Here is a 14,600-nt window from a genome sequence, read left to right on the forward strand (position 1 = left end):
GGGATATTTTATGAATCCATACTATTTCCAAAACCAGCTCCATATTCACCTCATGCAGTATACAGTATACACGGGGTGGTTACAGTGCCATATTATGTGTGTGAGTATATATGTGTAATTTGAAAAGCTCTGTATACTATTCTTATGGAATCCCTTTTCCACCACCTTCTGTCCTAGAAGAGAACCCCTGATATAAATGTATCATTGTCATACTACAAGACAAATACCCCCAAAGCCATTAATATTGGTAACCTCATTTGTACATGATGAGTTATATGAGTTATAATTTCTAAAGGGAACAGGTGCATTTTCTGTAGAATATATTTTCCTATTGGGCAAGGATACCATAAATCATTGACTCTCATTCCTTCATCTGAATCAGCACCAATAGGAGCCTTTAAACAATTAGATGCTTAAGTCTGATCTCCAGAGATACGAGTTCAGGTGGTCTGGTCTTGGTTCATGCATTGGCATTTTTAAAAAGTGTCTTGGGTAATTATAATATACAATCTGTCTTGAGAAACATTTCATAAACTGCTCATAATTAAATGCAAAAACCAAAGCTGTGTCATTTTGTGTTTTATGAAGTCTACAGATCTAAGCTCACTTTGAATTTTTGGCAAGTTAATTGTAGAAGTAAATAGCTACTATATGGACTTTTTATAGTGGCAATAGATTATTAGGGGTTAAGTGCACAAGTCCAGATTGTGACAAATAAGAAATTTGGTAAATAGGAAGGAAAGAAAATATCCTGAGTGAAAAATACTGAGAGCCCAAGGAAGAGGTGGAAAAGTAGATCAAGAATACATAGGGAAGAAACTAAAATGAAAAAGAGGAAAACAAAACAAAATAGTATGTAGAGGGAAGGAGAAAGGATGCACCACTTAAAATGTTAGTCAATTTTTATTAATTTTTATAACTTTCCACTAACCAATACCATATCTAGGCTTTTGGCCTATATTAAAACTAGATATCCAGTACACTCTTCTTAATTAATTTCCATTCCATGAAAAAAATTAAAGATGAATTATTATATTTCATGTGTATTCTTTACATTAATTTTTTTCTGATTGATCATTTTTACATGATAGAAATTTACCTTTTAATGTCATTTCAAAGATAGAAACAAAGACAGAACAATTACAAATACAAAAACAAAAGCAAAACCTTTATTCTTTTGGCTTGATTGTAATGTGGTTTACCGTTCTTTATGGTAATAGCATTTTCCTGCATGCATTTCACCAACACACTACAAGTCAATAGCTTTAGTATAAAGAATCTACATTTAATGTTGTTTGTGAAAGAAACACAAAATGTTTTGCTAGAACTGGTAATATAATTTCACTATCTGATTCTGTGGGGGGGAAAAAGCTTGGATCTCATATCATACCTGATACAGTTATAACGCCATGTGGGCCAATGAGAATAAGATCTATCTGTATAAACAAACACTAGAAAAGACTGATGATTTACTCAATATGAAGACTAGGTGGAAACATCTGATCAAGCAATGCCACACATATCAACTGATCTTTCCTTAAGCCTTTCGATGATAAGGCATTACTTGGAAAGCAAATAAATGTTGGACTTAGTCTGATATTTGTCTCACATTGAATTATGTGCAAAGTTTACAGTACTAATAAAAAAGCAGAAATCTACACTGCATCTTAGTCTTTGTTTTTTTATTTTGTGAAGTGCCTTAATTTAAAAGTGCTAGGAACAGAAACTAACAATAGTGACTGTGACATCAACCTGAAGATACTCTTAATTTCTCATTTTATGTACAAAAAGCTGAAAATAAAATCAAATGAACTTTTTACAGTATTTATATTTTCTTAGAAAACTCTAACCATATATTTTCAACAGATTTAAGCGGCTTGCAACATGTTTGCTCAGTTGGGCTTTTTAACCATAGTGTGTTCAATGGAGATTGGAAGAATAAAAAGCAAGAAGCTCTTCTTTGCTGCTGCCTATTGCTTCATGACATGAAGAATGAGGTCTTGGTAGAACAACTGGTTTCACTTTACCACTGGCGTATGGCTTCCCATATTAGACTTCTGAACAGTGGAAGGAGTAAGATACAGCAGCATAGGCAAGATAAACATGCAGCAGTGACAGCTTCAAACTATAATGGAACCAATGACATCATATTACCTGTTGAAAGCTGGCAAACTATACTTACTGTGGTACATATTTGATGCAATAAATACTGTGCTTAAGTCATCATTTTTGTTTGCTCAAACATGCACCACTGGGTAAAATTACTATTTACAAAGCAGACTTTTATTTTTTTTAAATTGACATATACACTGTTAACCTTACCAAGAGCAGAAAATGGCTAAACAATACTGCAGGAAAAAAGCAGAATCAACTTTATAAAGTGGTGGTGGGGGATGCTTTTTGGTCAATTCAGGTTCTTAGAAAGGACTGATAGAATAGTTTTATTTTATGCCAAAGGGCACTTATCAAAAATGTTATAGTCATGCTGCCGGGATTCTGAATGACTATGTAATGGTGTGTGTATATACACCTATATGTATATACACACACATATACATATATACATATATACATGTACATATAATGAATTATGTAAAAATAAAACAGTTCTTTAATGCTTGTGAATTCTATGGAACATTTACAGGCACATTAAAATTTTTCTGGATGAGACACCTTAAAAACATGAATAGCTATTTAAGCACCTCAAAAATCTAAAAACATCCTGAAACAAGAAGTAAACTCTTTCCTTTTGTGATATGATTTTTTTCATGTGTGAATGAGAAGTGCAGCATGCCTTCATTTAAAATATATCATTATACAATAGAGAAATGTAAAGATTTCCTACCTTTAATCCCTCTCCCCAAACATAAACCCATTTACAAAAATAGTCACATATAATAGTAAACAACCTGTGAATTAAAACCAAAAGAAAAAAAAAAGCAATAAATTCACAGCGTACATTTTGTAGAAATATGGCAGGTGCGGCAGTTAAACATAAACAGTGGTGACCATTACTGTTATCAAGTGTTGCGTGTTGAATTTACATAAAAATTTAACCTCCCTCCCCCCTTTAAATTGGTTCCTATAGTCTGAGTAGCCATTACATCTCTGCTCTTCAGCAGTGTCAGCTGGTTGTGAAAACAGAAACCTCCTGTCAATGCTGATTTTCTGGTTTGTTGAGTCCCAGTTGGCTGACCAGAGGTCCCTGTCTTGTTAGAGGCACTGACCTTAAGTATACATTTGTAAAAACAGTCAGTTTGGCATAGACCTCCTGTGGGAGTCTTGTTGACACTAATACATCACCATCACAGGCTGTAAACAATTGATCACAAAAGAAGTATTGTTTCTTTTTTACTTTTTACTTTTTACTTTCCCTGATATCTTTCCCTTTGTCTTCCTTTTCTGATTTGTCTTTTTCAAATTTTTCTTTTTCCGGTTTGGTCACACTATCATAGGAAGGTGGAGATGTGGTAGAAGGTGTCACATCGGTTTTCTCTGGGGTTGAATTCTCATTTAGTTTATCAATAAGGATATCTTCTTTGATATCTTCTTTGATAGGTGTTCCGTGACCTTCTTTGTCTTTCTTATATATAGCTGAGACCTTTTTAACTTTTTGCTTCAAGAGGTAGCATCGATAAGCCCTCTGGATAATGGTAGCAGACACCTCCTCTTGTTTGCGTTTCAAAGTGGTGGTGATGGGTTCATAGGAGACTTTGGATGGGTTCGATGCCATGAACCGCTCTTCCATCTGTACTCGAAGGGCATCCATCTCTCCGCTCTCACCCAAAACACGCTTTGTAAAGGCAAATAAAATGTCGAGGCAGTGGATCCGGTCCCCACTCACCATGGGCAGGTCCATGGCAATGAGCTGGACTTTGTTTGGTTTTGCTACCAGGAGAGGAGGATCCAGGGCAGCTGCAAAATCGGAGAGCTTGGAGAACTCTATAAACTGGGTGGCATCGGGGTCAAACTTCTCCCAGACCTCGTAGAACATCTCAAAGTCATCCTCACTCAGGGGCTCTGCACTTTCCTCAGTAGCGACACTGAAGTTCTCCAGGATGACAGCGATGTACATGTTCACCACAACCAGAAATGATATGATGATGTAACTGACGAAAAAGAAAATCCCAACAGATGGGTTCCCACAGTCTCCCTTAACTGAGCTTCCAGGGTGATCTTTTTCAGGGTCACAGTCTGGAGGCCCACTATTAAGAATAGGTGCTAGCAACCCGTCCCAGCCAGCAGAGGTGGTAATCTGGAACAGGCAGATCATGCTGTTGCCAAAGGTTTCAAAGTTGAACATGTCATCAATTCCAACTTCCCTCTTGACATAGGCAAAGTTGGACATTCCAAAGATGGCGTAGATGAACATGACCAGGAAGAGCAGGAGGCCGATGTTGAACAACGCAGGGAGGGACATCATCAGAGCAAAGAGCAGCGTGCGGATCCCCTTTGCCCCTTTGATCAGACGTAGGATCCGGCCAATCCTGGCAAGACGGATCACTCGGAACAGGGTAGGGGACACAAAATATTTTTCTATCAGCTCAGCCAGAAACATACCTGTGGAAAACCAAGAGACAACAACAAATATAGGGTTATATTTAACAGCAGCAAATAAAAATTTACATTGCTAAGATAAACTAGTTTTATAAAATGTGAACATGAGAATTAGGTACATACATTAATACACACAAACCATCTGCAATATTTGTTCAGCAAAATAAAACTGGTATGTTTAGTGTTACAATATGAACACCTTTCTACTAACTGAAGGTATTAATAGCCATTTTTCCTAGTTTAAGAAAACCATCTATCAAAAGAAATACCCAACCACTGAAGGTCTAAATATGCCACAAAGTATAGGGCAGCCAAGCATAGAAATGGATTTATATTTCTAAAATACTAGTTCTGGTATTTGCATAAGAAATAATGGACAAGGCATGTGATTTTGGATCAGGAATATGAGAGTCTTTAGTCTTTTGAGATGGCTGTGACCCGTTTTATTTGGGAGGTGTAAAATGGTGTACAGGGGAGAATCCCAGCTTTGGAGACAGACATGCTTGTGACTGAATCCTGGCCCTCAATTTTATGTATTACTAAATGGTTATAATCCCTCATGTTATTGTTTTGTTGTTATTGTTGTTGTTGTTAAACTTAAAATTTACTGAATCTTTTTTTGTGCTAGGCTTAGTGCTAAGTGTATTTACTTACATACTCTCATTTAATCCTCACAACACTTCACAGAAATATTTTTTAGAAAACGAGGGATTTGGGAGGTGAAGTAAGCTGCCACTGGTCACAGAGCTGGTAAGTAGTAGAAACAGGGTGGCCCCAGGCCAGGTCTGAATGACCCCTGAGTCTTATCCTTTAATCATTATATTTCTACCACATAGCTCTTTTGTGAGGAGTAAATGAAACAGGACATTTTTTCAAAGTTCTGTTTTATCAGAGAAAGTGTATAAATAGTGTAAATAGTGCAATGCTATTTTTCTCTGTATGTGTATGTTCTTATTCCTCAAATAGGCAGAATCTTGTCTTAAATCTTTTGTTTTTGCTTCTAGCATCTCATTTAATGTCACATACATAAATAATTAATATGTATTGAAGGTAATGAATCTGTTTTGAATTTTTGAACCAATGTCTACTTCTGAAGAATATTACAAACCACAGAAAACTATCTAAACTCAAAGATAAGAAGCTTATATGCATATGAATATGTATATAAACACACATGTGTACTATTCCAATTATCAAGGATATCTTATTTATGGACTACTTCCAGTGATTTATATGTGTATGCATGTATGAATTATTTATTAAAAGTCATACTTGTCAATGTAACAGCAGTATGGCTATCTAAAATAAGACAAGATGATACATGAAAGCAGAAAAATAGAAATTCTGTTTTTACACATCATTTCATATACAGCATGCAATTAGAGAAATCATAAGCTGAAGAATCAACTGTTATATTTTTATTTGAGATTTCTGGATGAACGAGAAAGATTTGTAAAAAACACTTTCAAAGTTTTATTTATTTATTTTTATTAAATTTATTGAGGTGACATTGGGCAACATGATCATATAGGGTTCAGGTGTGGATTTCTCTGTTACAAGATCTGTATATTGCAGCATGTATCCACCACTCAAAGCCAAATATTCTCCTGTCACCATATATTAGGATCCCTTTCTGCCCCCACCCCCTTCCCTCTGGCAACCACCACACTGCTGTTTGTGTTCATGAGTTTGTTTTATATCCCACATATGAGTGAAATCATATAATTCTTAGCTTTTTTTGACTGACTTATTTCACTTAGAATAATGTTCTCAAGGACTATCCAATGGCAGTATTTCATCCTTTCTTATGGCTAAGTAGTATTCCATTGTGTGTATGTTCCACATCTTCTTTATCCAGTCCTCTATGGTGGGATACTTTGGTTGTTTCCATATTTGGCCACTGTGAGTAATGCTGCAATGAACATAGGGGTATGTATATCTTCTCGAATACATGATTTCAAGTTTTTTGGGTAATGCCCAGGAGAGGGATTGCTAGGTCATATGGTAGCTCTATTGTTAATTTAAAAAAAAATTAATTAAGGTATTACATGTGTCCTTATTCCCCCATTACCCCCCCCACATTTATGCCCTTACCCCCCTGTTGTCTGTGTCCATTGGTTAGGCTTATATGCATGCATACAAGTCCTTTGGTTGATCTCTCCCCCTTTCCCCCACCCTCCCCTACCTTCCCTTAGGTTTGACATTCTGATCGATGTTTCTCTGTCTCTGGATCTGTTTTTGTTCATCAGTTTATGTTGTTCATTATTTTCCATAAATGAGTGAGATCATGTGATATTTATCTTTCTCTGCCTGGCTTATTTCACTTAGCATAATGCTCTCCAGCTCCATCCATGTTGTTGCAAATGGTAAGAACTCCTTTTTTACCGCAGCGGCAGCGTAGTATTCCATTGTTTAGATCTACCACAGTTTTTTAATCCAATCATCTGCTGATGGGCACTTAGGCTGTTTCCAAATCTTAACTATTGTAAATTGTGCTGCTATGATATTCTTAATTTTTTGAGGAACAGCCAGACTGCTTTCCATAGTGGTTGTACCAGTCTACATTCCCACCAGCAGTGAATGAGGGTTCCCTTTTTTCCACAACCTCTCCAACACTTGTTATTGCTTGTCTTATTGAGAATAGCCACTGTAACAGGTGTGAGGTCGTATCTCATTGTAGTTTTGATTTGCAACTCCCTAATTGCTAGTGAGGTTGAACATCTTTTCATATACCTATTTGCCATGCAGTATATTTTCAGGTCCTCTACCCATTTTTTTATTGAGTTGTTTGTTTGTTTGGTGTTGAGTTTTATGAGTTCTTTATGTATCTTGGAAATTAAACCTTTGTTGGAGCTACTGTTTGCAAATATCATCTCCCATCTCGTTGGCTGCCTCTTTGTTTTGTTGTCAGTTTCTTTTGCTATGAAGAAGCTTTTTAGTTTGATATAGTCCCATTCACTTATTTTTGCCTTTACTTCCCTTACCTTTGGGGTCAAGTTCATAAAATGTTCTTTACGACCAATGTCTATAAGTTTGGTACCTATATTTTCCTCTTATTGTATGTAACTTATTCTTTTGGGTCTTACTTTTAGGTCTTTGATCCATTTTGAATTAATTTTTGTACATGGGGACAAACTGTAATCCAGTTTTATTCATTTGCATGTGGCTTTCCAGCTTTCCCACCACCATTTGTTGAAGAGACTATCTTTACTCCACTGTGTGTTTCTGGCTCCTTTGTTGAAAATTATCTGTCCATATGCATGGCTTTATAGCTTGGCTCTCTATTATATTCCATTTATATGTGTGTCTGTTTTTCTGCCAATACCATGCTGTTTTTATTATCGTAGCTCTGTAGTATAATTTAAAGTACATGATACTTCCAGCTTTGTTCTTTTTTCTCTGGATTGCTTTGGCTATTGAGGTTCTTTTATGGTTCCATACAAATTTGATGATTTCTCCTTCTATTTCTTTAAAAAATGACATTGGGATTTTGATGGGGATTGCATTAAATATGTATATTGCTTTGGATAATATGGCAATTTTAACTATGTTGAGTCTTCCAATCCATGAACAAGGGATATTTTCCATTTTCTTGTGTCTTTTTCAATCTATTTTAATAATGCTTTGTAATTTTCAATATATAGGTCTTTCAGATTCTTTTTAAGTTTATTCCTAAGTATTTTATTCTTTTGGTTGCAATTGCAAAATGAATTGTTTTCATTTTTTTTTCTCTCATTTATTTTTCTGAAGTTTTGTTAGTACACAGGAAGGCGATGGATTTTGGCACATTGATTTTGTATCCTGTAACTTGACTATATTTGTTCATTGTTTCTAATAGTTTATTTTTATAAATTTAATTGAAACCATACACAAAAATCCCTAAACCAGGACACATAGCTTAAATAAAGAGGAAACAGAGGGAAAAAGTATGAAATACCACCAAACAAAAACATCAGAAAGAAACATAAGGGAAAAGGACGAATGGAGACACAGAGCTACCAGAAAACAAAAGATAAAATGGCTATAGGAAATCCTCATACATAAATAATTACCCTTAATGTAAATGGTCTGAATTCACTAGTAAAGAGGCTCAGAGTAGTAGAGTGGATCAAAAAACAAACAAACAAACAAATAAAAACAAACAACCATATGCTGTCTACAAGGGACACATCTAAGCTGCAAAGGCAAAGGTAGATTCAAAGTAAAAGGGTGGAAAATGATTCTCCAAGCAAACAGAATCCACAGAAAAGCTGGTATAACCATACTTATATCTGACAAAATAGATTTAACAAAGATAACAAGAGACAAAGATGTACAATTTATAATGATAAAGGGGACACTACATCAAGAAAACATAACACTTCTTAATATATATGCACCCAACCAGGGAGTACCGAAATATATAATGAAACTACTCACAGAACTAAAAGGAGAAACAGATCAAAGCACAATCAGAGTTGGAGACCTTACTACTCCATTGACAGCTCTAGACAGATCAACCAAACAGAAAATCAATAAATATCAGGACATCAGATTATACATTCTTCAGTGCACATGGAACATTCTCAAGGATAGACCATATGTTGAGTCACAAAACTAGCATCAACAAATTCAAGAATATTGAAATTATACCAAGCATATTCTCGACCACAATGCCTTGAAATTAGAAATCAACTGCAAAAAAGGAAGTAAAGAAGTCCACAAATATGTGGAGATTAAAGAACATACTACTAAAAAAATGACTGGGTCAAAGAGGAAATAAAAGATGAGATGAAAAGATAGACAGAGATAAATGAAAATGACAATACAACATATCAAAATGTCTGAGATGCAGGGAAAGCAGTAATAAGAGGGAAGTTGATATCATTACAGGCCTATCTCAAGAAACAAGAGAAATCCCAAATTAACAACTAACATCATATCTTAAAGAATTAGAAAAAGAACAAAAACAACCCAAAATCAGAAGAAAGTAAATAATAAAAATTAGAGCAGAATTGAATGAAATAGAGAACAAAAAGACTACATAAAAAATTAATAGCCCTATTAATAGCTCAGTGAATAGTGCGTCAGCCTGTGGACTGAAGGGTCCCGGGTTCAATACTGGTCAAGGGCATGTACTTTGGTGGCATGTGGGAGACAACCAATCGATGTGTCTCTCTCACATCGGTGTTTCTCTCTGTCTCTTCCTCTCTCTTCCACTCTCTCTAAAAATCAATGGGAAAAATATACACGGGTGAGGATTTAAAACAATTAATAAAACAGAGTTAGTTCTTTAAAAAGATTAAGAAAATTGACAAACCCCTGGCTAAACTCACTAAGGAAAAAAGGGAAAAGACCCATATAAACAAAATCAGAAATGAGAGAAGTCATCACAGACATCACAGATATACAAAGAACCATACTAGAATATTATGAAAGACTACATGCCACCAAAATCAACAATCTAGAAGAAATGGATAAGTTCCTAGAAATATGTAACTTTCCTAGACTAAATCATGAGGACTTGGAAAATCTAAATAGACTAATCAGCAGTGAAGAAATTGAAACAACTATCAAAAACCTCCCAAAGCCCTAACGGGTTTGGCTCAGTGGATAAAGCGTCGGCCTGTGGACTGAAGGGTCCCAGGTTTGATTCTGGTCAAGGGCATGTACCTTGGTTGCAGGCACATCCCCAGAAGGAGGTATGAATGAGGCAGCTGATTGATGTTTCTCTCTCATTGATGTTTCTAACTCTCTATCCCTCCCCTTCCTCTCTTTAAAAAATCAATAAAATATGTATATTTTTAAAAACTCCCCAAAAATAAAAGTCCAGGATGAGATTGCTTCACCAGTGAATTCTACCAAAGGTTCAAAGAAGATTTAAAACCTATTCCTCTCAAACTCTTCCAAAAAATTGAAGAGGCAATACTTCCTAACATATTTTTAGAAGGCCAATAAACCTTGATACCAAAATCTGGTAAAGATAACACACAAAAAAAGAAAAATACAGACCAATATCTCTGATGAATAGAGATGCAAAAATCCTTTAAAAATATTAGCAAATCAAATACAACAGTACATCAAAAAATAATACATCACAATCAAGTGGGGTTCATTCCAGGGGCACAAGAATGGTTCAACAGATGCAAATCAATCAATGTAATTCACCACATTAACAACAACAACAATAAAGGATAGAAGTCATATGATCTTATCAATAGACACAGAAAAAGCATTTGGTAAGACATAACATCCATTTATGATCAAAACACTCAATAAAATAGGAGTAGACGGAAAGTATCCAAACATAATAAAGGCCATATGTGATAATTCTTCAGCTAATATCAAAGTTTTAGAACACAACTTTTCACTGATAACTTTCTTAATTGAATAAAAGTACCTCTTCTTACCTACAATGGATAGAATGACCACCACAAAATCAAAAATATTCCATCCAATGGTGAAATAGTAGTAACGAAGAGAGATTAGTTTCAGCACACATTCTCCAGTGAACAGGACGATAAACACCAGATTAATCCAGTACAGAATGTTTGTCATTTCTTGACTCTGGTCATCAGTTTCCACCATCATGGTGACCATGTTCAGGCAGATGAGGATCATGATGCTGATATCAAAGACTTGTTTGGTGACAAAATCAAAGACCATTCCTTGGAATTTGTTCTGGAACAAAGAATATGTAAAAGTTCATTTAGGAACTGGGGGAAAAATCAAGTTCAACTTATCTGATTTTAACACAGCAATATGAAAATGTAGCTTTTTTATAAAAACACACCATGTTTGTTTTATATTAGGAAGAATTTGATATGTAAGATGTTAAAATAAGAAAAACTGGGTGAAGATTTTGTGACATAACTCTTCTGTAATAAAATTATCTTTAAAAATTATAGTTCACAATTCAGATATTCCACCTTTGCCCAATTTATTTAGGACCTTATTTCCAAGCACTAATGGGACTTATGTCTTGTTTATGAAATTAGGTCCTCATCTTGTAAACCAATTCTGCTAACTTGACCATGTTTTGTTCTTTTTTGCCTGTATCTGCTTTTTGTCTGAATCAAGCACTCGAAGGCATTGGCCATGACATAATTCTGCTAAGCTGTCCTCTACCTTCTCAATGACGGGTATTCTGCTACCTATACTAGTACACTTCATAGTTTCCCGGTTCCATATATTCACAGGTCTGGATTCTCTCTACTGGTGTTCTGACCTCACCACCTGGTTGTTACATTTTATGCTTTTCTCTGAATACATATCTGGCCTGCTGGATTGGACTTAATGAATGCATCGAATTCCCGTTCCGAGGTCTTCCTTCTTCTTGGTTGCTGCAGTTTCCTTTCCCAGGTCTGGTTATGTTCCCTTTATTTCTGCCTTCCTGATATTTCCTATCACTGTTCCATCATATCATTTTATCTTGTTTATCTGTCTCCTCTATCTAAAACGGACTTCTCTGGTGAATTCTAACTCAGTTTTAAGTTTTAAGCACTCTGCTCTGAGAAAACTTTGTGCTCACGTTTGTCATAATGTGAATGACATTATATTGTCAATGATTTGCTCTTAGTTAACTTAAAGTTTCTCTTCCACTTGTTTGGAGCCTCTGTCAGGACAGAACACAGTCATTTTTCTCTCAGATACAGCACCTGGAGTGTAGTGGTCTCAGATGTGCTTAAAAGCAGAAGCTTAGTCTTTATTTTCATGTTATCATGATCAATAAAAAGCATCTTAGAGTCCCTGCCCATATAGTTTCCTAATGGGTCACCTCTATGTAAAACTTCAATCCTCAGTCACTGATTGATGTTTCCAACTTAAATTCCAGGGTGTAGAATATGCTGGAGGAAGGGGTATAACCCTGGGGGCCTTGTTCACCAGAGATTTATGTTCTATCACTTCATCTTAGCCCTTGATAACGATAAAAAAATCCTTTGTTCCTCCGTTGCTCCCAGGATAGTTCCTGCTTTCTCAGAAATTTCCCCGCTCTCTGCACTCCAGCCCCACTGGCCTTCCTACCTCAGGGCCTTCACATATGCATTCTCCTTTTCCTGGAGGACTTTTTCTCTTTCCACTTTGCCTATTGATACCTTCTCATTTTTCTTCAATCCTCAACTCATGCATCACTTCAGCAAAGCTTTCCCTAACTTTCCTATTAATGAGCTCCCTCCCCCTTATCAGTTCTCACAGCCAAGTGGTGTATGTATTCTTTCTTGGATATTTCTATTAGTGTGACTTTTTTATTACAATTTGCTTCACTAAATAGACTCTGTGTTGTTCAACACTAAATTTCAAATGCTTGACATAGCATATTCTTTTTTTATATAAAATATTTTTAATTGATTTTTAGAGAGAGAGTAAGGAAGAGGGAAAGAGAGATAAACATTGATGTGAGAGCCAAGCCCCTTACCAGGGGGTGAGCCACAACCTGGGCATGTGCCCTGACTGGAAATTGAGCTGTCATCCATTCAGTACACAGGACAATGCTCAACTAACTGAGCCACACCGGCCAGGGCATACAGTACATTCTTAATGAATGACTGAATAAGATGGATTTTACTACATCATTTCCTAATTTGCCAAATTGTCACCAATAATATTATATCTAAATGCCCTTATCTTTTCCCATGTATCCCTACACCTATCCATGTAAATCTATGTCATTTGATGTAATTAAACAGCCTGTCTTTTAAAAGAAATTTTTTTCTCAATCATACCTTTCTCTATATACTGCCTTACTAATCAATCTCTTCCTTCTTTGATTTACTTCTTCCTCTAATAGGGAAGTGCCCAAGGCTTCCTGCTCAGCACTTTTTTTTGGTCTATTCTAATTATCTTTCAAAAATGAATCTATGCTTCAGAGCTTAATTGAATTCTGTCTGACAAGTCTAAAATCCTTACCTCAGTCTGACGTCCCATAGGAACTATATCTGAATTTCCAAATGCATTTATAATACATTTCCTTTCATTGGTTATTGGAACCAATTATTTCACAAAAATCAACTGTTTTAAGTTTTTCATTGTCTACATATCTTCCTTCTTTTCCTAGACTTTATAGCTGCCTCATCCCATTGAGTTTCCTTATTAGCTCATACTATATCTCTCATGTTTCAGTCCTATTTGGCTTGACCCCATATTATGGACTCATCTGTTATTTTGTCTCTAACATCTTCTTAAACCAGTCTCTAAAATCTTTTTTTTTCCACATTAGCATTCTGTTCTTTTAACTATATTGCATTTGTATTGCTTAATTAAGATAAATTTCTTCAGACTCATAGTGGTTATCTTCATTCATTTAACCCAGAAAACCCTGTAATTACTACCCTCTAAATAAAATGTCACTATTATCAACGGAAATATTTATTTTCATGGCTTGGACTACACATTTTCTCATACAGTGAATGTACTCTGCTTTTCTTTGCATCCATTCAAACTGTATTATTTCTCAAAAACTAGGCTCAAACTGTACATTCCTTATGTTTTATTCAATAACACTATCTATTTTTTCTGATCTTTTGGCCAACTTACAAACTGAACATGGGCATAGCTAGTTTTATATTGTCATTAATTGATTCATAGAATATGGATTTCTGGAGAACACTGGATTGCCTTGTACTATGTATACCTTGGGGGAGGAGTTCTGAAAAAATTCCAGAATTTTCCTGACAACAATTTCCAACAACAATCAAACAGAACCAGCAACAAATGGCAAATATATAATTGGAATAGCCACAACTGGTCATAAAAAGAATCCTGTTATCTGATTGAGGGGCAAGATGCTAGGAAATAATATAAAATTAAAAAACAACTACACTGTTACTTGTTTCATTAATGATTTCATCCAGTCTACAGAGTTGGATAGAAAATGGGGCATATCTGAGATGTACCAATTATCCCAATCTGCTTCCACTATACACTGAACATATACAATATTTCAACACTATATATATATATATATATCCATATATATATATATATATATATATATATATATATATATGGATATATTTTCCTCTCTACATTATTAGAAGCTCCTCAATGATATAACTGACATTTTA

At 35.3% G+C, this 14,600-nt stretch overlaps 1 protein-coding gene across 9 annotated transcripts in view; it reads right to left on the minus strand.

The window, feature by feature from the left end:
* Positions 1-3,358: 3,358 nt before the first annotated feature.
* SCN2A (sodium voltage-gated channel alpha subunit 2) overlaps positions 3,359-14,600 on the minus strand; it is a gene marked incomplete at both ends in the record, with an annotated part of 91,940 nt that continues 80,698 nt past the window's right edge. For all 9 annotated transcript variants that reach the window (XM_079782437.1, XM_079782436.1, XM_079782439.1 and 6 more), the window contains 2 exons: positions 3,359-4,560; positions 10,947-11,217. In XM_079782437.1, coding sequence (XP_079638563.1) covers positions 3,359-4,560; positions 10,947-11,217 — 1,473 coding nt within the window. The remainder of the gene's footprint in view (positions 4,561-10,946; positions 11,218-14,600) is intronic.

Source organism: Cnephaeus nilssonii (genome assembly GCF_951640355.1).
Source record: "Cnephaeus nilssonii genome assembly, chromosome: 10".
NCBI lineage: Eukaryota > Metazoa > Chordata > Mammalia > Chiroptera > Vespertilionidae > Cnephaeus > Cnephaeus nilssonii.